This window comes from Bidens hawaiensis, unplaced genomic scaffold, assembly GCF_021521415.1.
Source record: "Bidens hawaiensis isolate Kalapana, Puna unplaced genomic scaffold, B.hawaiensis_p1.1 tig00027361_1, whole genome shotgun sequence".
Classification (NCBI taxonomy): domain Eukaryota; kingdom Viridiplantae; phylum Streptophyta; class Magnoliopsida; order Asterales; family Asteraceae; genus Bidens; species Bidens hawaiensis.
The window spans coordinates 213,089-238,927 of record NW_027494437.1 but is presented as its reverse complement, the minus strand read 5'-3'; the positions used below and the strand labels follow the sequence as shown (position 1 = coordinate 238,927).

The 25,839-nt window shown below is 35.8% G+C and overlaps 1 protein-coding gene and 1 pseudogene across 2 annotated transcripts; one reads left to right on the top strand and one right to left on the bottom strand.

The window, feature by feature from the left end:
* The first annotated feature begins 3,501 nt into the window (after positions 1–3,501).
* On the top strand, positions 3,502–6,262 carry LOC143575406 (uncharacterized). Its single transcript, XM_077059801.1, has 3 exons — positions 3,502–3,755; positions 3,854–3,943; positions 6,055–6,262. The coding sequence occupies exons 1-3, from the start codon at positions 3,504–3,506 to the stop codon at positions 6,136–6,138; spliced, it is 426 nt and encodes a 141-aa protein (XP_076915916.1). The 5' UTR covers positions 3,502–3,503; the 3' UTR covers positions 6,139–6,262.
* A 339-nt stretch (positions 6,263–6,601) lies between these two features.
* LOC143575400 (serine/threonine-protein kinase MPS1-like) lies at positions 6,602–12,291 on the bottom strand (annotated as a pseudogene). Its single transcript, XR_013142747.1, has 5 exons — positions 12,046–12,291; positions 10,532–10,900; positions 9,578–10,377; positions 7,551–7,751; positions 6,602–7,473 (listed from the first exon to the last, which is right to left on the bottom strand). The product of XR_013142747.1 is annotated as a serine/threonine-protein kinase MPS1-like (transcript).
* Between the last annotated feature and the right edge of the window lie 13,548 nt (positions 12,292–25,839).

Genomic DNA, 25,839 nt, shown 5'->3' with positions numbered 1-25,839 from the left:
AAACCAGAGGGGGCGCAACACAGCCAAACACTTACAGAAAAGTAAACTTACACCAGTTTTGCCATGAAACTGAATTATGTTTCGACCTATTTTTGAACCACAAAAAACCTAACGACTTTATATCTCCTACAATATCTCCAATCTTGACCTCTTTGTGTTGAAAGAGTTTTTCGTTCCTCGCCTTCCAAATTCTCCAACAAATAATCATAACGATACCTTGAAACACCACTGTATCCTTTCCCCCGAACCCTACTTGATCATGAATCTCCAGCAGCCCTCTCACCGTGTCAACCGCAAACGGGGCCACTTTACACCACGAGCAAATAGCCTTCCACACCCCCGAAGCTACAGAGCAGCTCGTGAAAATATGATCAGCAGATTCAGAACCCGAATCACACAAGATGCATGTACTCGCGAACACGGGAATATTCCTTTTATGTTGTGACTTGATTCAGATTGATCAATAACGTACTTATAGGATTAGACTTTTTAATACCTTTAATTTTCAAAAAATGAAGAAAAAGTAAATATAGATACACATGTTTTGGTTTGCCACTCCCACTTTGATGGGGGTGGTAAAGTGATTAAAATGTGATATAAAAGGTCAAGGCTTCAAACCCTATATGCAAAAAAAATTTAATCGTTATAAAAAAATAAACATATGCTTTTGTTTAGATATCAAGAAAAACTTTTATGTTTATCATAGAAAAAAAGTTGTACTTGTTATTAATGTTGGCTTGAATTCAAAAAAAAAAAATTCATAAAGTTATAACTTTATTGAATTGTATTGGTTTAACTAAAAAGTAAAAAATGTTTAGTAACGTTAGCATGGAGGCTTTCACTAACTTTTCACTCAAATTCAGCAATGGTTTTAACTCTGAAAATACAATTATTATTTATCTTTTAGCATCCAAGGAGACTTTATCTTGTTTGGAGCACATGTTTAATGATGGCTGAAGGATCAATCAAATAAAACATGAGCTTTAGGCGACCAATCTTTAAGGCTCATTCTTTTTAGTTTGGGCATGTTGAAGTATTATAGTACTAATAATATTGTGAAGGGTGTGATCTATTCTGGTTTCTATTAACCCTTAACTTAATCTTCCTTCACATATATATTTTGTTGTGACATGTTGATTTTTCATTGCTTATTCTTTTTTAGTAAACAATTTTTAGAATTCGGGTCTTAATCTATATGAAACTAAATTGAATGCTTTAGTCAGAAAGTTTAAGTCTTATAAACAAGCTGAATGACGGAAAATTTAAATCAATTTAATTTGAAGAAAATGCCGTAAATTTTTATTTTGCTTTAGACCCTCAAAACAATTCAACTAGCTCTTATGATCCATCCCTATACTAATTAGTTGAATTATAAGCATTCATTTGTTCCATTATTGTTTCTTGAAACTTCTTACAAATAATGTTCACCAAAAACAAAAGATTAACTTCATTACCTCCATACCAATGAGTTAGTGTTGCACTAATAAAGTTAAAAACTTTTAAACATTTTGGGTTAATAGTATTTAGAAATTGGTATTGAGTTTTAGAAAAATTTAAAAGAAATTCATTGTTAAAAAAAAATCCTTACAGAGGTAGGGTAGCAAAAAGTCTTAGATACCCACAGGTTAATACCTTCAGATTATTCATTGATTCCTCAGTGGACATCCACGGGTCATCCGCAAGACCCGCAAGTCATTTAGAATTCCCTCATAAGACATCCGCAGATCATCCGCATCACCAACTGAATATATGGAAGATAAAACGCCAAGGGAGCATAAGCTCAAGTAATTGCCTTAAAAGGTAAAGGACTGCCCGCATGTGCGGAAGCCTCCCAAATGTGGAACAAAGAAAGGATAACGTCAAAACAGTTATAACCAACTTCCTTCTAGAAGATTGATTCAAATATTCTCTGAATGGGACATTTCCTCTTTCGTGAAGAGCACGTGACAAGGTGGCCAATCAGAGAAGGACAGTTGAATTAGGGTCGTCCAAACCGCTCGACGCTCAAACTCGCTCGAAAATTGCTCGGAAAATGCTCGCTCGATTGAATACGAGCCACCCTGCTCGGTTCGGTTTGTAAACGAGCCAAGCAACGAGCAAGGGTCTGCTCGGTTCGGCTCGGCTCGAATATTTTTATTTTATTTTATATATAATTATATATGAATAAATATATAAATACATAGACAAATATATAAATATATAGACAAAACACATAAATATAAACTTACAATTATTTTTACCCTTAAAATTTTTCATATTCCGTCAATTTTATAGTTTTATTTGTTCGATTTTAGTTTTTAGAATACTAAAAGTTTGTTTACATGATCATTATATCTCACTCTAATCTTATTTATAATAAAAATTTTCAATATATTACATGTTTGTCTAAAACCTACTAATATATTTATAAAATATATTATTTACAACATTCAAATTTGTTTCTTATTGAATTTTTTAAAGTGAAAAAGAAATAAATAATGCTCGAAATCGCTCGATGTTCGATCGAAAAATGCTCGATTCGATTTTGGTTCGTTTCGGTTTTCGCTCGGTTCGAATTTCAGCCGCTCGGTTCGGTTCGGTTGTAAACGAGCCAAGCAACGAGCAACCCTTCGCTCGATTCGAATCGGCTCGTGAACAACCCTAAGTTGGATAGTTTGTTATAACCATGCACATGGTTAGCTGTCACTTTCTATCAAATACTGCCACGTGTTCAGACAGTTAGAAAAAATATCTTCTAGAAGAGGAAAACTTCACCAATCATATTCCTTTTAACGACCAGCTATAAATACTCAACTCATAATCATGAGGTAGGGATTCACACTCCACATATACCATCAATCACTTAAGTATTTTCTCTCTCTAATAACTGTACTTATTCTCACACCGAATGGCGGTTACGGGAAGACCCTCACTCTTATCATTCCCGTAACGAGCTCAAGGTGGTTCTGTTTTGCAGGTCGTCGTCGTCGGAGCTGTTAGATCCAAACTTCTGTTAACCTAATTCCTATTTCGTAATCCACACCCGGTTATCATCGATCTAACCTATTCAGGTTTAGATCCGTGTTTCTTCAACCCTCATTAACTCAATATCAAATTATGTGTGGAGACGTGTAGTGGTAAGAAAGATACTCGGTGTTCCATCTGATCCATGTTTGATTCCTGCTCCCATGGTTTAATGTCAGCGGCACCAGATGATGATGAAAAATTAGGTGAGTAGGCGACATTCACTAATTGGATCATTGAACTGAACGAGTTTTATCTCACCCCACTGTTGTGCCTTAGAGTGAGTGTTCATGCAGGCGATGGTGAATTTAGCAAGTGAGGGGAAGGGATCGAAGGACAAACGTATCGCAATGTGATAAATTTAGCGAGTAGTCTTTTTCAAAGGATTCGTTAGACGGTTAAAACTTAAAAAAATACATATCAAATTATGAAAAAAAACAAATAATAAAAGTTTGATATCAGGCCAGTCTGTCGATATCCTCAGCCACCAAAAAGAAAACATGTCCGCCGTCGCCACCGCCGCCGCGATTGTGCTGCTACCAGCAAGACGAACATCACCAGCAACCATAACAAACTTCAATCGCAAACTAAACATCACCTCCTGCAATTACTCATCCTCAGCATCAAACAGAAAGCAATTGATTCTTTACTCCAAGCCCGGCTGCTGTTTATGCGACGGCCTCAAAGAAAAGCTTCATTCTGCTTTCTCTCTCTCCTCTCCCACCATTTCTCTTCATGATGTCGACTTGCAGGTGGCTTTAATTACTTTATTATTATGATTGTGGCTTCATTATTATTATTATTATTATTATTATTATTATTTATTATTCATTTGTGTGTGAATTATTAGGTTAGGGATATTACTACTAATCCGGAATGGGAAAGTGCTTACCAGTACGAGATTCCGGTCTTGGCCAGACTCCGAACCGATGGCACCGAGGTTTGTTAGCTTGTTCTTTGATTGAATTAATTAAAGTTCCACTTCAAATAATATATGAGGTGGTGTTACTCAAAATGAAGTGGCATTGGAACCGGCTCGTTCAATGATTCGATTCTAGTGTTTAACTTTAAGGTTTAGCTTTACGGAGTTAGGGTTTACCTTTACGATTTAGCCTTTAGAGCTATGCAATCGATATCGCCTATATATCACAGATATATCGGTTATTGGTCCCTTGGTAAAATTTTGGTAAGAAAATCGGTAATGATGATATCGGCGATATTGACCAATATTGGACCGGTGTATCACTGACATTCCTGATATCAGTGTTTTAAGTCTTAATTATCAATTTTTAGTGTTCAATATTAGTGTTTTACGTCTTAATTAGTTCTTACTTGCTATGATTGTTGGTGTTTTGCAAGCTGCAAAAGGTTAATTTGTTAATGGTAGGAGAGTATAGTGAATTATCAGTGTGAAATTGCTGTATATATGAATTTTACATGATGTTAAAATTACTGATATCCCACCGCAATAGCCGATACCAATATCCGATATTTTTCCGCATTAACTTCTTAACTTTAGAGTTTAGCTATTAGGGCTTATAGTTTTTAGTTTTTAGGGTTCGACGACGAGCCGGTTCCAACAAACCGAAATGAGTTCAGTCAGAGTACGTTTGAGCCGGTTCTTTCCAGCTCACCATTTTTTATGAGTTCCCTAATGAATTCACCTCTTGCATATGAATTCTACAATTTTAATCGTTGAGGCTAAAATTATAGTTGAATAATCATCATTGTGGTATTTGATGTGGTATGTTTGGCAATTGGCACCTAGAAAACTTCAAAGTTTGTGCCTGTTATGTATCAGTTCCATATCTAGAGAATGCAATTATGCATAACATAAATGATAGAGGGATATAATAAGAGTAGTCATCTTGACATTTAATTTGTAGGGTTTTATTTGTTTTAGGTCTACCATAAAACAATAATCTAGAGGATAATTTGGAGGTGCATTGTGACTTATCTTCCATCATTCAACTGAAATAATTATTCTTTTTTTCGGTTGTTGCTCTAATATTTTTTAGATACCAGACAAAAACCTTCAAAGCTGCCTCTTAATATCCTAAAGTAATAAGATACTAAAATTATGTAAATTTGTACAAAAATATAGCATATTAGCATGTACCTTGATGTTCAAGTCATAAACTATGAAGTTGGTAGTCACACTATGTATTATAACCTATTTTAATCAAAACAGTGTTTCAACTCATGGACAACTTCCCAATCTTTTTACATTATCTTTATCATTGATTCAATCTAAACTCGACTCCAGGGTTGCTTCTTTTTAATAGTAAAATATCTACACAAGATTTACCTTTTTGCTTGTTATGTCTAATGTTACATACATTTTACCATAACGATAAGTAAAAATAAATCAAACATTATCATTAATAAACAACAAAATAGATTTAGACATGCATACGTTTGATCATATTACGTTAGAAGCTATGGCAATGAACTAGAATTAAAGGAGAAAACGCTTGTGGAAGCTTTCACGAATACATTATATGTTGGAGGGTTTAAAGCCAAAAAATTATGACTTTGAATTTGAGTATTTTTAACATCTTGAACACACATTAGACGAAACAGACCTGAACTTGGGTAATTGGTAAACTGTACATTCAATCAAAGATAAAGATGAAGAAAGATTGGCAAGTTGCCATGATGTTGAATATTTCTTATGTCTGTTTGTTAGTTGATCATTTTCCTGTTAGTGTGTTAATTAGATCCACAACTTTTTGGATCTTGTGATGTTGCATATTACAAGATCACATAACACTCAATCAGCCGGTGTCCCGATGATTGAGTGTTATGTCTTATGTCCAAGGCTTGATTCAAAACTACTATCGAGCCGGGGGTCTCACCGGAAGCAGCCTCTCTATCCCTATGGGATAGAGGTAAGGCTGTCTACATCTTACCCTCCTCAGACCCTACCATAGCATTGCTATTGGTGGGATATACTGAGTACGATGATGATGATGTTGCATATTTTTTATGTCTATATTTTTTTATATATAGTTTTGCCTGTTGTATAATGGGATGTTGATGTTGTTGCAGGAAGTAATTCCTAGATTTTCTCCACGCGCTGGAGTAGACCACATCCACTCAAAGTTAGCAGCTGCATTGAGTCGAGACAATTAGACCCCGCTAAGCTTCCATGTTATTTCATAAAACAAACTACATTGTTCATTACAAAACAAACCACTGTACATTACAGGATACTTGTTTTTTCTTGATTGTATTCATACCATCAAAATGTTCTGATAATTTATTGTTTCTGTTTCATGGCTTCCATGTCTGGATCACCGAGTTAAATGAAAACTAAGTTTGATGATTTACTTAATACTTAAAAGTTAAAACAAATGGTTGATAAAGACCTACTGAAGTTCAACTATTCTATGGATTTGTATCATCGTATCCAGAAGCCGGTCTTCTACATTTTAAGTAGAGGTGTGCACGATTTGTTCATCAGTTTTTAGTTTGATTTCACCCTTAGGTTAAAGCTTTCGGTTGTTAATAATAATAAATACGAGAATGGTAAAGCATGACCATGATGATATTTTTCAAATATGCAGCCATAAATCTGCATGCTGGTTGTCAAATAATAACAATTACAGTAATTACTGTTGCAAACGTCTTTGACCACAAGCTAGATTTCATCTATTTTCACAGCATTAAGTGTTTTATATTATTACAAGATCAACACAACATCCATCCTCAATAATCACAAATTAACAATTCAACTGGCCACCATCTCCACTAATCACATTAGCAGCTTCTCTTTTAGTTGAATACAAAGCTTTGACATTTCATCAAGAAGTAAACACATCTTATCCAGGGAGACAGGACCGTTGATATCTGGCATCGGGTTATTTACCACTTGTTGAAGCCGGGCACGTATCATACTTGTCTCAGAATCTTCATTTTCATTACAAGAATCAGCAACCAACTGACTAAAATCACGGTGCTGATGTGGCAATTGAGATGGAACTTTGGGTGCAATGAAAGGATGTTGAAGAAGTTGAGGAATTGTCCATCTTTCCTTCCGGTCCCAGAAGAGACACTTTTTCATTAAATCAGTAAGCCATGGATTCGGTAACGATTTATACTGTATTTCATGATTCGGGTCTGTAATCTCTTTATACTTTGCCCAAAAAGTTGTGTAATCAGCAAACGGCGTTCTTCCATACACCATCTGATATAATATACAACCGAGTGACCATATATCCGATGGCCGACCACATTTAATTATGTTTCCATCTGCATCTGTATCATTGCACAAAAAAGCCTCAGGTGACATGTAACTTAACGTACCCACCTGCACCAAAATGAATATACATTATTTTTTTCGTTCACAAAATAAATACCAAAATCAATTAGTTTTAACGAGCCTCTAACAAGAAGGAAATTAGCTGGCTTTAAATCCGAGTGTACAATGCGTTCCTCGTGTATGGTTTTAACAGCTAAAAGTATTTGCTGCAAAAACGAATAGGATTAGATTATTTTCATGGAACTTAACAACAAACATGAAACAGCACATGAAATATTAAAACCTTCCAGTAAAAACGAAGCCAGTCTTCGTCTATGGTTGACTTGAAATCATCGAGTTCCTGCCATTTTTGGGAGAGCATGTGAGCTAAATCGACTTCACCATACTCGAGTACCATATATATATACCCGTCTTCTTTAACTGTCAGGGATTTGTTAGTCATACTGCCACTCATGACTGCCTTCAGTAAAGCCTTATCTGTCACCTATAAAGAAGATGAATGTTAAAAGCAGTCAAGAATCATTCAATTATATCAGTTTCCTTTTTTGCAATCATAAGAAATAGTTACACATGGTATTGTTATAGAAGCTCAGACTTTTTGTGTATTTTCATCAATGCTGCTCACAAAAGATCAGAAATTAAAATTTAATTAATACACAATCTTTGTTGACTGGACCGTCAATCGAGTTATGTTTTATCTTCAAAGGCTCATACAGGTATTATATTCTTCCAACTAGGCCTGTAAACAAACCGAACGAACACGAACAAGAGCATGTTCGTGTTCGTTCATTTAACTCTAAACAAACACGGAATTTCATCGGACAAACATTTGTGTTCATGCTCATTCGTTTAAAATGAACATGTGCGTGTTCGTTTATGTTCGTTCATTTAAAATCTAATCGAACAGTTCACGAACATAATTGACATAAATAAATGAGCATATACGAACATACGTAAACAAACACAAATCAAGATAAACGAACTTAGATGAACACACTTAATGTACACAAACGCACATAAATGAACGAATGAAATATGTGTCCATGCCTGTTCATTTAATTAAATGAACACAAATTTTCTGTTCATGTTCGTTCCTTTACTAAATGAACGAACATAACCGAACTTCTCGCCGAGCGGTTCACGAAAGAACATTTGGTTCATTTGCAGGCCTACTTCCAAACCAAAATGAAGTGATAATATGCGAGTTTCGAACATGAATTTGGCATTTATTCATTCAACAGGATAACAGCAAATAACTAAAACAATTGTTGTTAGAACACTGTTTATATTACATATTCTGACTACTCTAAGTACAACTTAAAGACCTCTATTCTTAATATTAAGACTGCCTACAACGCTACAACTCATCATTCCCACACGCATGCCTAGTTAGCATGCCACATCAGTGTTTCACCCATTCTTCCCCACGCACTCATTTTACCCCAAACACTACCATACCCATCATTCTCACATGCAACCTTAGTATTTCCATGTCACCATTACTTTTTTATTTAATTAAATAAGTGTATAACGACTACTTTTAATTACATGCTAACTATATTTTAAGTATGTTTCAAACTACGCCTTGATTATGTTTTAATTATATTTTAGTTATGTTCTAACGGCTATGTATTCAAGGCCTATAAATACGCAACTTACATCATCATTTCTTAACATTTTCATCTTCAGTTTGTGCTCATGGCAAATCGACAAAACAACATTTATCTTCATGTTCATGTTCACATACATGTTGAAGAACCAAACCCTCCCCCTAAAATGCAAGAACCAAGCCCTCCCCTTAACATTGAAGAACTATGGGGTGACGATGATAGCTCCGATCAGAATGCGGCTTTCACTTAAGTCTTTCTCCCCAACGTATAAGAACCAAACTCTCCTCCTAACGTGCAAAAACCAAACCCGCCCCTGGTTGGTGCAACAACACCCTCTCTCGGTTGTGCAACAACCAAACCCTCCCCCGGGTGATTTTAACAATATTTTGGGTATGAAGACACCGCTTGGAGGCCATATAATTAGTTTGAAAATTACTTGTCAGGTATCTAATTCTCTTTATGCAACACTGTTACAGTTTTACAGCTTCTTTTATTTGCAAATCACCATATTGATCCACCAACAATCTCACAATTATATTCCCTCTAGATGACCATGAAAAGCCTTATCAAATATAAGAGATATGGCTTTACTCGTACGACGTATAAGATCATAACATGTTTTCAACTAGAAAGCATTTAGGTCACTTGGCAAGAAAACATATATTCCACAAGTTAACTATTATCTATCTAAAGCACATACCTCGTAATCAATGAGTTGGATAATATGATCTTTTCCCTTGAGTTTGTTTAAATATTCAATTTCTTGGCAAAACCCAAATGCGGTTCCATAATCACGACCTTTAAGCTTTATCTTTTTCAATGCATAGATTGAACAGTGTTGAGAAATAACTTTGTAAACTTCACTGCTTCCCCCACTGCCTATCTTTCCAAGCTTTTGATACAACTTCCCATTAACCTTAAAGTACACCTCAGGATCATACTTTCTCTTACGAGGTGCTGCTGCATCTTTCTTGGAAGCAGGCTCTTCGATTTTCTCAGACTTTGAAGTTACTGATGTCACTTTAGAACTATGATCATTTATTTTGGTTGACTTGTCAACAAGAAGAGAAGGATCTTTAACCGTACTACTTGACTCTGCTTCTTTGACGTGTTGACCACTAGCAAGCTCATATCTATTCACAAGATTTTGATCAGATACTATCTTGTTATTATACTTTGGTGGGTCCCTCGTATCAAGTTGAGAAGGCTGAGAATTGCAAGTTGTTGAACCAAGCATGGGGGCGTTTACTGAATTCACTAATGTTGTGGCACAAGTTGAGCCAACAACTGAAGATGATGTCACCTGGTGGCCAAATTCACTCCGCAGAAAGTTCCTCAAAGGGTTGACCTGATTCTTGAAATTCTGGTGACTCACATTATGATTTGGTGCAATTAAGACATCTGGTTGATTATTAACAACACGCTCTGTTTCTGTCAATGCAATTGAACCCATGTGAGTCAATAAGTTGCCTAATCTTTTGTCCATGTGGTCAACAGACCCTGCATAAACATTGTGCAGTACATACAATGACTGGATATGATAGGTATATGTGGCACTACCATATGTTTGTATATCACACATTATACAGAGATCAAATATCAATCTTTAACATGATTTTAAACATATCAAAAAAGTTAACGAACAAAACATTACCATGAGGTTGTGTGCCATTTCCCGATTCAATCTGAACCTTCTTCAGACCATCTACAAGATTATTATATCTGCATTTCGAGCATGACAAATCAGCCATATTGTTGATTCTACAATCACAGCCAAAACCAGGTTGACCTCTCTGACCATCTATTGACATAAACTTGCCTTCTTCAGTAGGGGTATCTGAAACTGAAGGTGGTGTGATTGAATCCGATTCGTAATTAATGGTCATTGTACTCTTCATCAGTGTACTGGAATCCTGCACTCTATGTTTCACTGAAATATCATGAGATTCATCTGTTTTGGAATCTGTTACAACGCCCGAGCTCTTCGATGATAATTCCCTTCTAGGTTGGAGATTGGGCATACCTGCAATAATAAAAAAATTCACATAAATGATTTTCTCCATGGAAACTAGGGGTGTGCACGGTTCGGTTCGGTTCGGTTAATGGCAACCAAAACCATGACCGACCACTTCGGTTATTAAAAACAACAACCTCTCAGACTCAGTTAATCGGTTATTAGCAGTTAACTCAGTTCGGTTCGGTTAATTAACCGCCAAACCCAAACTTTTAACACAGACTAAATATTTCTTGACCTTTGTTAAGAATTTTACTAAAATCAAAACCATGAACATTATAAACAATTAGGTTATACACATTAGTTTCAATATACACATAAAGGATTACTTATGAACTTAATTTCAAGTTTTAACAGGTGAAGAGCTAATTGTCAAAGCCACTATATAAGAGAATAAATGCAATTTAAAGTCATTGTCAGTCAAAACGAATTAATATATGTTTTAACAGGTTCGATTATTTTGGTAACTAATAAAATGGTTAACCGAAACCAAACTGAAAAATCGATTATTCAAAAAATCAAAAAATTAGCCGTCGATTAATGCTTCAGTTTAGTTTTTTCAGTTACAGTTATATGCTCACCCTTTATCTATGCGGTCGATATCGCCAGTCCTTTGGTAAAATATCGGTCAGAATATCGGTACTGATAATATTGTCGATATTGACAAATATATCACGGATATTCCCGATATCAATGTTTTAAGTCTTAATTATCCATTTTTAATGTTCAATGTTAGTTTTTTAAGTGTTAATCAGTTCCTAGTTGGTACAATTGTTAGTGTTTTGCAAGTTGCAAAAGGTTAATTAGTTAATGGTAGGAAAGTACACTTAATTATTAGTGTTAAATTTCTGTACATATGAATTTTTCCGCATTTAACTGCTTAGCCCAAGGAAAGAGATAAAGCCCTAAATTTGCAGCTCTATATTTCTGATTCAACTAATTTGCATACTAGAAATGGGTCCTCTGATTTCAGTTACTAAATTGAAGTCAACTGAAACCACCCTAATTTTGACTAAAATACTAATCTAGTAGCTGGAACAGTAAGTAGCGATGTGCTTAGAAGTTTGAAACCCTGACTAAACACTGAAACAATACTAATAATACTAATAATAATAATAATAATAATAATAATAATAATAAGAGAGAGATTGTACGGTGGCGTTTGAAGGCGGCTTGGACGTTACGGAGGAAGTCCGGCGGAGAAGAGTTGAAGGAAGATGAAGAAGATGACGTGGCAGCTGCGTTGAATGAACGGTAGAGATTGAGATCTGACGGAAGGTTAGGGTTATTATCCTCCCTGGTGTCCATGGACGACGGATGTTACAGGCATTTTCGATACATAAATCCGCCGGAAAGTGAGGATTCCGATGAGCTTACGCCGGAGCACCGCTCCCTGTGTGTGTGTGGTTGGCTTAAGATTTCAAAACTTGTGTTTGGCGCTCTTCCTAATTACTTATATAATTATATAATGTAGCTTAGGGGTATGTTTGGAGAAAGCTTTTAGGAGGCTTCAAGCTTTTAGTATTTGAAACCCTGACTAAACACTGAAACAATACTAATAATAATAATAATAATAATAAGAGAGAGATTGTACGGTGGCGTTTGAAGGCGGCTTGGACGTTACGGAGGAAGTCCGGCGGAGAAGAGTTGAAGGAAGACGAAGAAGATGACGTGGCAGCTGCGTTGAATGAACGGTAGAGATAGTTAATTAAAATCTTTGTTTGGTTCAAGGAGTTTGAAGCTTTTAGGTCAGAAGAAAAAGCTTAAAGCTTCTACTAATAGTGTTTAGAAAGAGTTACAAGCTTTTAGTATGTTAATTTACTTAAATAACCTTCCAAAATAAATACATTTACTATTATTGTTTTTAGTCATGTCCATTATAGTAATTTTATACGTTTTATTAAAAGCTACAGCTACTCTGCCAAACATATAAATTTATCTAAAAAGTTACAGCTAACAGCTACCAGCTACAGCTTCCAGCCACCAGCTTTCAGCTACCAGCCAACAGCTACCAGCTAGTTTTCCCAAACATACCCTAGAGCATTCATATTTTATATTTTAGATCTTCATAAAAGCTACTATATCTATAATTACACTAAAAAACACTATATTTCTCTCTCATATATAATTAAATAATAATTTTTACATCTTAACTATCATCTTTTCTCTCTCTGTCATTCACTCACAACTACTTTCAAATATATTAAATAATAAATATAATATAAACAGTATTTCTTCAAATTTTACTTATCTCTTTAAATTTTCTCTCTCCTCCAGTCATAACCACTTATCATTCTCTAAAAATTTTTAGAGATTTCACTCACAAAATTTTTACAGGACTTGATGAGAATGCTCTTATTCTCTATCCCTAAATCCAAAATTACATTAAAACACATTATATTTTCTCTCTCATTTTCAATTAAATAATACATTTGTCATTACAATTTCCCTTTCCTTCACTCACAACCATTTTCAAAATATATTAGAAGATTATAGAGGTTGAACAGTAGCTTTTCAATATGCAGAGAAATCAATACGTTTTCTAAAATATAAAAACTTTTCAATTACAACACTCTAAATCACTCTATAAATTATAAAAACACCCCTCACATAAAATAGGGGTTGAACAGTGGCTTTTCAAATATGCAGAAAAATCAATATGTTTTCTAAAATATAATAGCTTTTCAATTACAACACTCTAAATCACTCTATAAATTATAAAAACACCCCTCACATAAAATAGGGGTTGAATGAGAAGAGCATTCTCATCATATCCCCTACAACTATGTGGGAGGAGTTTGCAAATTATATGGTGGGGTTATAAGTGGTTGTGAATGTAAATTCTAGGGTGGAGGGAGAAAATGTAGTGATTTTCTGTAAATTTGAAGAAAATTTGTTTGTCTCTATTTAATTTCTAATATTTGTTGAATTGGTTGTGAGTAGAGGAGATTGAAAACTAAAATGATAAACGTATAAAAAAATATTATTTAATTGAACATGAAAGAGAAATGTAATATTTTTAGTGTATTTATAGAGATAGAGATGGGGATAGGTTGGTAATGCTCTAAAGGCGGGCTCACTACAGAATGTATCTGGCCGTTTTATAGGACAATGGTGCGGTTATAAAACTTATGTATATGGCATTTTAATCTGGCCGAGAAATGGCTAACTTATATCACATTTGTATAATGCGGATGATGCGGTTTTTAAAGGACAATGGTGCTCGTCGAATATTCTGAATCTAAATCGTATTTTAAGAAGCTTTTATGTATCCTCCGGTTTGAAAGTTAAGTTGAAAAAAAAATACTTTGTTTGGGGTAAATGTACAGATTTCAACTGTGAAAAGGTACTTTATCTTGCCTTAAGCTGTAAACCCGGAAAATTACCATTTCTATACCTTGGTCTTTCGATTGAGGCTAATATGAGCTTGAGCCGAAACTGGCAACCTATTCTAGATTAGTTTGAAACGAAACTATTAAGATGGAAGGCAAATCATTATCGTTTGGAGGCCGATTAAATCTAATTAAATTAGTGTTAAGTAGCTTGGGGTGTACTATTTCTCAATCTTTAAAGCTCCGATAAAAGTTCTAAAATTACTTGAAACCAAAAGGCGGAGATTCATTTGGGGAGGCTCAAAAGTAAAAGAGAAGATTAGTTGGGTCTCATGGAGTAAAATTATTTAGGATAAAGAACATGGCGGTGTAGGTGTTGGATCGTTAAGAGCGGCTAACAAGGCATTATTAGCTAAGTGGCTAGCCTGGTTTAGAAATGACAATACATCTCTTTGGGTAAAAGTTTTCACTGCGATTCATAGAGGGTCACATAAATGGTAGTTGTTACCGATTAAAAAATCCATATGTGGCACATGGAGATGTATAGGCCGGATGGATCAGGAGAAGGAGTTTGGCAATCTGAAAGTATTGGAAAGATTAAAAGTGAAGATTGGTATTGGTAATAAAAACTTTGTTTTGGCTTGATTGTTGGGCTTGTACTCAACCTTTAAAAGAGTTGTTCCCTTCTTTATTTTTATTATAATGCAGAAAGGATGTGAAGCTTGTAAAGTGTTATGTTCAGACAATTAATGAATTTCAATGGATCTGGCGGTGGCAGAGGGAACCAACCTCGACTCAACACAGGGATGAATTGTGCAGGTGCCTTAATTTGATATCCAAAATTTTGTTTACTCATGGTCCAAATAAATGGTTATGTGGTATGGTGTTGATGGTGAGTGATCTCCTTTCTTGGTTAAAATGTTGAGATGGGAAATAGGTAATATGGACAAGGGGTGTTTAAAGTCGAATATACAAATTGAAAGAAAAGAAAAAAAAACAATTTACATTTATGACTATTGATTTATCACCATTTTCCACGTTTGCAACAATATCTTGAAGTTCTTAAGATGTCGTCCTTCAATTCAATCACAGCTAACCTAACATTTCGTCTTTTATTTCCTTTTTGTAATTACAAGAAGGCTAATTGATTTAAATTCAACTGAAACCCATCAACACCTATCACCCAGAACACAAACCGGTAACCGGAAGGCTTCTGACTCCGGTAACTGGTTTACGGCGGGATTTGGAGGCAATCTTTGATAGCCACAATTCCTACGTTCGATTGGATGTAGATGACGATTAGGGTGCGATGAATCAGATTTAGGTCTATAAGAAGAGAGTGAAATGATGATTGGCAAATAGCGGCTGCATGTGAAAAGAGATTTTAAGGTTTCAGTCTTTCAAAACATAATTATATTTACATATAATAAAATAATTAAAAATAATAAACTTATATATTCGGATAGTTCGGATATCCGAACTATCCGAAAAAAACCCATAAGTGATATCCGAATCCGGATCCGAATATGCGGATATCCAGGATTCAGATATCCGAAAATTCGGATATCTGAAGTTTCAGATGGATCGGATTCGGATTTCTGCATAATTCGGATACGGATTCAGATACTTTTGAACACCCCCTAATATGGACCACCAGGTTGTTGGGTCTTCTTTTTGGTTGAAATGAGTTCCTATTAAAATCAATTGCTTTATTTGGAAACTACTAATGGATCACATTGCAATGAAAACGACATTGCCACATAGGGGCATTGTTTTCGGAGATCAGAATTGTAGCTTTTGTGGATTAGTTGCAAAATCATTCGAACATCTCTTTGTTCACTGTAGGGCGTCTAAATGGGTATGGTCGATCATAGATAATTGGGTTAAGCTACCGAACTAGACTAATTTTGAATTCCCGAGCAAGCAAAAAATAGATAAAGCGGAGTGTCTGGCAGTGCAATCCATCTCGGTGGTTATGTGTTGGATGATTTGGAGATTAAGGAATGATCTCATTTTTTATAATGTCCCATTTTCGGATCTAAAGTGGTGAACGATATAAAAATGACTTCCTATTTATGGGTAAAGTATAGAAGCAAAAGTGTCACCCTTGAGTGGGAGAAGAGATGCAAGTTTAATTTTATTAATTTCTCATTGTAATTGTTTGTTTGTCCTTTATTTACATTCCTTGTATGTCTTCGGCCTTTGCTTCTTGTAATGGCCCTTTGGTTTTTTAATGTTATTGGCATTTCAAAAAAAATGTATATGGCCGTTAGTTGACCGTCTTCCAGCAAAGGCAAGACCGCTTTGCTCAGAAACCCCTCTTAACATTTGTTAATCAGCTTTTGGTCGATTAACCGGTGTGGAAGTAGCGATGAAGCCTGGTTCATACAGTATTTGGCTTAAAAGTGAGTATTACGACCCCGATGACTTATATGGTAAGTGCTCATTGGTTGCTCTGGTTGATTTTTTTCAAATTATTAGTGTTATTAATTAACTAAGGGTTGTTACAAGTGATGGTAAGACAATTTTCACCATAAAGCTTTTCCATGGAGGCGTGTTTGTATCTGAGCCGAAAATAAATATACGAGGAGGTAAGATTAGCTTTGTTGACTATGTCGAGGTTGAAAAATTTTGTAAAGGAATGTTGGAAGAAATACTTTATAAGTTACAACATGGTTGTGGTAAAGTTTATTACTTTCATTACAAACATTCGTTTGTTTGTTTGATTTGGGTCTAGAGTCGTTGGATGAGGAATATCATTTTCAGTATGTTTGTGATATAGTTAGAGGGGGTAGTCAAATCGTTGATATTTTTGAAGAACATGGCAAAACCAACCTGATACATGTATCCGGATTTAATAGTGCGTTTAGCATTCCTGCGGGTGAAATACTGGCATACACAAGACCAGGTCAAAGTTGAAGAATTGAGTGATAGTGATGGTGGAGATATTTATGATGCAGATTATGTTGCATATGATGGATCAGATAAAGGTGAATCAAATCTTGTTTATACATCTGAATTTCAAACACCTTTGGAGGACGTAGAAATTGACATGAGAATGTATAAGGCTATTGTTGATTATGATGTAGTTGAAGAAACAGATAATGACAGTGATAGAAATCATTTAAATCCTGAAGTGGACAACTGTGAGAGCTTTGATGATGAAAGCCTGACTGTTTTGGATAGTGGGGTAAGGAAGTTCAAGGGGAAACAAAGGAGTAATGTCAATGATGATTTTCCCTTTTATGTTGGTCAATTAATACCGACAAAGGATTAGGTGAATGTGATGGTCAAGAGTTATGTTGTTCATGCTAGAAGAGATCTTTATATCAAGAAAAATGATTTGTTAAGGTATAGAGTGGTATGCTTGGGGACCAATCCCAATTTGGTTGCTGGTCATGGGTCAAATGTGGCGAGTGAGGAAAAGTCCAAGGTAGCAAAAAGGAACATTAAACCCATTTGCCCTTGGGCTATGCAGATCTCATAAGCCTCCATTGAAGATTGTTAGTGTGTGAAGACGACCATCCCTCCACCAACATCAGTGTCTAAAAAGTCGATCTATCGGTTTGTACACCATGTCAACAATTGCCAAGGAGATTGAGTCAGAGCTTCAAACCAATCCCAACATAACTGCCAAATCTTTGAAGGAAAAAAATCCAGCATAAGCATTTAATCCAGTTTTCAAAAGCAAAGGTGAGAAAAGCTAAGACAGTAGCTAGGAAAAGAAGGATGGTGATTTCACCAAATAATACAGCAATATGAGATCCTATATTGATGAGCTTTTAAAAGCAAACCCTATGAGTTCCATCAAATTAAATCTTGAACCATGTTCTGACCTAACAGTCCAACTAGGCAATTCAAGAGAATTTATGTATGTTATGCTGCTTTGAGTAGAGGTTTTAAATTGCTTGGGAGAGAACTTCTAGGGTTGGATGAATGTTTCATGAAAGGGAAATATCTTGGTTAGATATTGACTGTTGTTGGTGTGGATGGTAACAATTGCTTGTATCTAGTTACCTTTGATAGTGGAATCCGAATGCTTACAGTCATGGAGTTGGTTCTTAAAGAACCTTGGTGATATTGACTTGCTAATGATGTTAATTTCACCTTTATTAGTGACCGACAAGCGGTATGTCTTGATTTAAGTTTTGTTAAAATTTATATGCAAACTCATAGTACATTAAAATGTTACTTTGAAACTTGTAGGGACTCATTCTAGCTCTTCATAATGTTTTCCCTATGGCCGAGAATCGGTATTGTTGTGGACACATTCATGAAAACTTGAGGCAGACCTGGCGTGAAGATGTGTATAAAGGCTTGTTTTATAGGGTTGCCCCTGCCACTTATCTCCCCTATAGTTCAACACTGCTATAGGAGATTAAGAAACTTAATCTTGATTCGTTTCTTTGGCTTAATGAAGCCCCAACTAAAAGTTGGTCAAGATCACATTTTTCAGGAAGAGCAAAGAGTGACATGATACTGAACAACCTATGTGAATCTTTTAACAAACAACTGGTTGGAGCAAAGGACAAGCCTATCATAACATGTTTAGAGTATATCAGAGAGCATATGACAAAAAGGATTGTGAAAATGAGGAAAATGCAAGCAACTGCCAAGGGCCCCTTAGCACCATATGCAACCAAAGTATGGGATGAGATACAAGCAGAAGCAAATAACTTGTCAGTTATGATGGTCGATGTAGCTAATTACCATGTAACATTATTAAACATGACATTCTTTGTGATAGTATGATATTATGAACATCATGTGATAACATGGTGACTATGTGTAAGGCCCCGGTCCCAGTATCCTACATTGGACGTTGGCTTTACTCACAAACATAGTTCTAAATATCATAGTGAATTAAAACTTTTGCGGAATACTTAAAACATCAACATTCATACATAAAAACATAAACATGCCTTTAAAGTTCAAACATCCTAAAACATATAACATCAAATATTCAGATGCCAGCTTCTTTATTCTTCAACAATGTGTGCTCCTCAAGCCAGCTGTCTCATTCTACTTACCTGCGTGCATACTAAAAGTCATCTACGCTGAGTGAGTTCTAGTTAATCAAGCAACATACAATACTTACATATATACGTATCCGAAGATACATATTACATACTTAACCCGTTTACCTTTCTTTCATACATACATAATTACATACATACTTTCAATTTTTCTTTCGTACTTTCATTCATACATAATTATCTATATGTTTTAATGAGAATTTCGCCCTATAACCTTCGCATATATTATTAGGGTATGTTCCCTACATTCACAGATATTATTAGGAACTGTTCCCTACATTCGCATATTATTATGAAAGGTCTGCTCCCTACATTTGCATATATTATTAGGATATGTTCCCTTCATTCGCATATATTATTAGGGCATGTTCCCTTCTTACTCGTACAACCATACATTCATACAATTACATAAGTACATCCTTACACCTGTCCTTTCACATACATATAACATTCATAAGGCATACACTTGCCACTTAAAGTAAGTGTATTAACTATCACATAGAGTATGCACACATCCCCAAAAACATAACGGGAAAAGGGGCTAAAAACTCACATGTGTCCTGCTTGTTTTTGAGTTTACGGTCATACCTCTTCTAAGGAGGGCACGAAAACTGTATAGCAATTAACAAGCATCACTTAACTATTCCTAATTATATCATATTTCTAGGTTAATGAAACCCTAGCTAACGGGGGTCCATGACAGTGCCCATGGCAGCAGAGTTCTAGGGGCGGCAGTGATGTATATAAAATTATACATCTTTTTAGCATCAAATAATCTCTAAAAACTGCAACTTCTATCAAATAATATACTTCAAATAGCTACTTATCATGTTAAAAATGTATTTTCAGGTAAACCCAAGCCTCAAACGAAGAAACGAAAGAAAAACCAAAGAAAATTTAAAGAAAACCCAAGAAAACACTGAAACACGCCCCATGCTTTCTTGTGCAAGAAAAGACAAAAATCTGCAAGAAAAGACAAAATACTGGACAGCTGGACACGGGGCCGTGCCCCAGTAGGCATGGGACCGTGGTCACCTTTCAGAAAAGACAAAAGAAATATAACAAATCACCACGGGGCCGTACCCCATGAAGCACGCCCCCGTGGTGAGTCATCATGTACGATCTGACAGAACATTAAATGCGACTGGACACTTGCACACGGGGGCGTGCCTCCTAAGACACGGGGTCATGCCTGGTTGCCCAGACTGCCTATAAATAGAGGAGCATGTTGCACTCATTTGGTGTGCTTGAAGAAAACTTCTATATGGGTTTCTCTTATAAAAACACACACTTTACACTCATATTGAAGATCTTGTGGAGAATTTGAAGGCTTGGAGGCTATCATCATCATCCATCACCATTGAAGAAGGAAGATTCATCCACATTTGGTTAGATTGTTTTAGTTTGTGTAACATACTAGGCAAATCCCACATCGGTCGTGGACAAGAGAGATACTTGGTTCATAAGTAAATGTCCTGCCTCTTAAATCACCAACGCGTTTTGGGCTTAACGGTATTGGACGAGAGGAGAGTTCCACAGTTAAGCGTGCTCAACTGGAAGTAGTAGCAGGATGCGTGACCTCCTAGGAAGTCTCCACCTGGGCAACCAAAAACAAATCTGTGAGGTCTTCGTGGGCAAAGCGGACAATATTGGTGGTGCGAGGGGTCGGATGTTACAAAGTGGTATCATAGCCACTCTTGTGTTGTTCGGGATAGTGGGGCAAACCTCATCAGAGACGGTGAGTCCCCGGGGTGTCGTGAGGTACACCTTAGGCAAATCCCATATACTGGATAGGTGGTGGGGCAAACCTCATCAAGGACGATGAGTCCAGGGGGGTGTTTGTAACATCCTAGGCAAATCCCACATTGGCCGTGGACAAGAGAGATCCTTGGTTCATAAGTAAATGCTCTGCCTCTTAAATCACCAACGCGTTTTGGGCTTAACGGTATTGGACGAGATGAGAGTTCCACAGTTAAGCGTGCTCAGCTGGAAGTAGTAGCAGGATGGGTGACCTCCTAGAAAGTCTCCATCTGGGCAACCAAAAACAAATCGGTGAGCTCTTTGTGGACAAAGCGGACAATATTGGTGGTGCGAGGGGTCGAATGTTGCAGTTTGATCATGTGTTTATTATCTTCATCTCTTTTAATGTTCATAACCATGCAAACTCCATTTACCATCTAATTTCTATGAAGAAGCCTTGTTTTACTTGATGTTTATGTTGAACATGTGATTTAGCTTGGTAAAGTACATGGTTATATTGCAATTATCATTTGATGAAGAAATGCTTTATCACTTTAACTCAATACATGAAGGTTGATGAATAATAATCATTCATGATTCACTCATGTTCTTGGATACTAGAAATGGTAAAAAGAATACCTTAATAACTTATTCAAGATAAAACATGCATCCTTATATTGTACTTAGAAACGATGAGATATAAGTTATGATCTATTTTCTCTAGTTTTAATAATTCTGAAATAACATTGTTAACACGATTGCTTAGGTTATCATGCTAGTTAAATAAATCATATGTTAATGGAATGTGTAATTATAACCTAATTAAATCAACCAAGTGGAGGTTGTGTGACTAAACTATAACCACTCGAAGTTGTTAGAATTGGTATTTGAGAAATCGAACTCAATCCTAATATTTCTACTTTACCAAACTACTTGCCTACTTAAATTGACATTATCATGGTAGTATGAGATTAAGCAAGGGTGGACTTGAAAATACGCATGCTACTTTCTTTTATGTCATAGAATATGTTCACTTAGAAATGAGGGGCTATTATATCATATATTATTAGGGCAAGTTTGTCACATGTTTACTTAATAATCATCAAGGAAGAATGGAATGGATTGTTGATCTTATATGGTAACCTTCATATAGTTGAATTACTCATTTAGAATTCCTCTTCTTGTCACCTATATATTATATATATAAGTATTTCTATTTTATAAAAAGTTTAAAAATTAACCCCAAAATGATTAAAACTCTCCGATTGAACTAAAACGAAGATTTATTATTAGAAACATTTGTGTCCACGGATCGATACTTGGGTCTTACCAATACTATTCTGTATATGATAGGTACACTTGCCTATTTTGTGTGTGTTTAGTCTTAGTAGAAATTACTTTTATAAATTTAAAACATGATTTTGTGTGAAAGCTAAAAACCAATTCCAACCATTTTAAGCACACAACATCAGGCAGCCCCTAGTAGGGTCCAAGGGGCAGAGCCCCTGGCTGGGGTTAAACTGTCAGGTTAGCTTGGAAAAAAATTATTTTTATTAATAACTCTTTACTAATAATCTCATCCGAAAACTGAAGTTCAAACCCCCGTATATGATTCTAATGTATATGTTTTCCAGCGTATAAGTACATACACGCCGGATACATATGCGCCTATATAAGTCAAAAATATCCGCATTATACGTTTATACATATCCGCTCCCCACTTATCCGCTTGACACATATCCGCCGCATATGCGCAGGTCAGCTTATCTTTAACACGTTTTTAGGGGTTTTCAGCGGTTCCGACACCGTCAGCCGTCGTTAACCACCACGGTTAGCCGGATTTTGATTGTTTATGGTCCAAGTAGCTTCGGGGTGTCCAGATCCAAGCTAAGGTGGCCCGTAAGCTCATTTTTGATTGATTAAACACCCGATTAAAGATAGATCTAGATTCAAATGGCTCATTCGGCATCCCGGGGCTGCGGTGTCGGATTCTAAAATGTTGGGTCCGCTGAGATAAATGATCTCTTACCTTCGGTTGCTCTTGGATCGTTGATTAGAATGGTGTAGATAGTGTTTGGCTTAAGTGTGTGTTTTTGATGGTGTAAGCTAAGGTGTAGAATGATGGACATGGAAAGGTTTTAGGGTTTAAGGGGTATTTATACTCCTTAAGCCCATGGACCTTAGGCTCATCTTCTTCATAAGTTCATGATCTAATCCCATCTATTTTTGCCTACCATCCTCTTATCATTATTATTATCATTTTTTTACTAACTCAAATTAATTCTTCCAACGTAAATAACATTTTAATATTATTCATAGAAATTTGGGATGTTACACTATGTTGGTAGGTTATAAGTATTAGCTAGGAGCCAGTGTGTTGTGAATGTGGAGAACGAGACCTGCATATGCAAGAAGTGGGACTTGACAGGTATGTCATGCAAACATGGGGTTGCAGCTCTATATGTCATGCCACAAAATAACACCCATGCTGGTCCATTGGAAAAGTGGGTTGATGAAGCATACTAGTTAGACGCTTGGAAGAAAGTGTATGTGCACCAAATCATACCAATCCCAGGACCTGATATGTGGACCCGTTCAAAATGGCCAACAACGTTAATTCCACCAAAACATGAAAAGCAGGTAAGTAGTAGTCTGGTATGTGCAAGAATTGATAAATAACTAAGCAATATGACATTATATTTGTTTTGTTTTTACATAGATTAGTAGACCCAAGAAGAACATGAAGAAGGCACGGGATGAGAAGAAGAAGAAGAAGAAGAAGAAGAAGAAGAAGAAGAAGATGGCAACTAATAAGAAGAGGAAGATGGAAATAGAGGAGGTTCAATAAGTGTTTTCTACAGGAGGTATACTGACTAAGGTGGGGCAGAGTTTGAAATGTAAAAACTGTGGAGAGTATGGCCACAACATCATGAGTTGCAGGCCTCCATCAGATATAGTGAGAAGCTCCCAATCACAAATCAGGTCCTCGCAAGGAGCTCCCCAACCAAGTCAACCCTAATGAAGTCAACAAGGTGAGTTGTTATGATGTGGATGTGGGTGGTTTATGCTAGACAATATCTAAACAATTATGGCTTGTATGACACTTTTAAAACTAGTAATATGTCATGTGGGTTTGTTTTATGACAATTTTATGTGGAATGTTGATTGTGATTTGTTGTATCACATTTTTAAAACTAGTTGTATGACATTGTGATTGTGATGGTTTGACAAATGCTTCTAAGTCAAAAGAAACTTAATCAAAACACTCTTGTTAAAACATAGCAGCAACGTCTTTTGCAAAAACTTTTATTCGAACAACTGATTCAAGGTAACACATCACACTACAATTAAAGTACAAACATTACAACTACTTCACTTTTACTTCCAATGACAATCATCATTTGACCAGTTAGAGTCCCAACCATGCTCGCCTTCATATGGATTATAATATTAATCTTCCTCCGGCTCCATAGTATAGTCATAAGTTGCTTTCAAAACCTCAGGGTCATAATCATGGCCCGACTCCATTTCATGTTCTTCATTTGGTCCGAATATTTCATCTTCTTGTACTAAATAAGCCAATAGTTCATGTTATTCCAATTGACCCATTTCCTTGTCAACTTCAACAACTTGGTCTTGCAGTTGACCCACTTCATTATCAACCATACAATCATGCTTTCCCAACTGCCATGCATCCTTCTCAAAATCTACAATTTCATCATGGATGCAACATGACTGGTAATGTGCAAAACACAAACAACTAAAGGGATTAAAGGACTATAAAGCCTTCAAATAAACTAGATTAACAAGTACAACCATTACATTATCAGATACCGTAGTTGCATTTCTCCCTTCTGTTACATTGGGCACAACAACTTTTCTAATAGAAGGATAACAAGTAACAAGCATGTCCATTCCACAGTCCTCAACAGTCGCACCATACAAACACAACAAGTTGTGAAAATTGCCAATTATCCTAAGACATTCAAGCTTCTTAACCAAAGGAATAGTTAGGTTAACTTTCTATTGGGGGAAACGTATGATCATCAACAAACTTAACACATTTTTCATCATCAAATAAATCATTATACATTACAAGTAGATGTTGTACATGTGCGTGCTGGCCGTTGTAATGCTTAATAATGAAATCATAGCTGTTTATGATCGACTTCCATGTTTTGGAGACCGATCGGAACTGTATCAACGATTTCACAGGAAGCCACTTCATACATGTATGTGGTCTGACATTTTGAATTTTGATTTCTAGGGTGTATGAGCGAGTTTTGATAGAGTGAGACACGAAAGATATTAAGGATATATTGGCTGAAAAATATTATAAACTATTTAATCCTCAAATTTTCAAAAATACAAATGTGGCTAGGCATGTCAACACGCCACGTTTCGGCACATGTACGAGCTTAAACGATATGATCTACTCGAGATCGGTTTGTTAAAAATTCAAACGAAGCTTAAACAAGCTCAATCATGAATATTAACATAAATTTGTTTAATAAATTAGCCTGAGTAGTTAGGCAATGAGCCTAATGACCAACTATTTTTGTAATTTTTATTTAGTGTGCTAATGCTAAATATACATTTATTAATACAATATATTTACTATACTTAAGATAATGATATATATAACTGAATAATACATTTTATATATAAAAGTTAGAAAAATTGGGTTTAAATAATCATGACTGTTGACTATTAGCAAATAACAATCTCAACAAACAAAATGTTTTGTAACGGTTCCACCTTTTAATATATTTTCTCCCAATGATCTCATACTAACGGAACACTAACGTTAGTTGATGAGTGGCATGCATGTGTGTCAAAA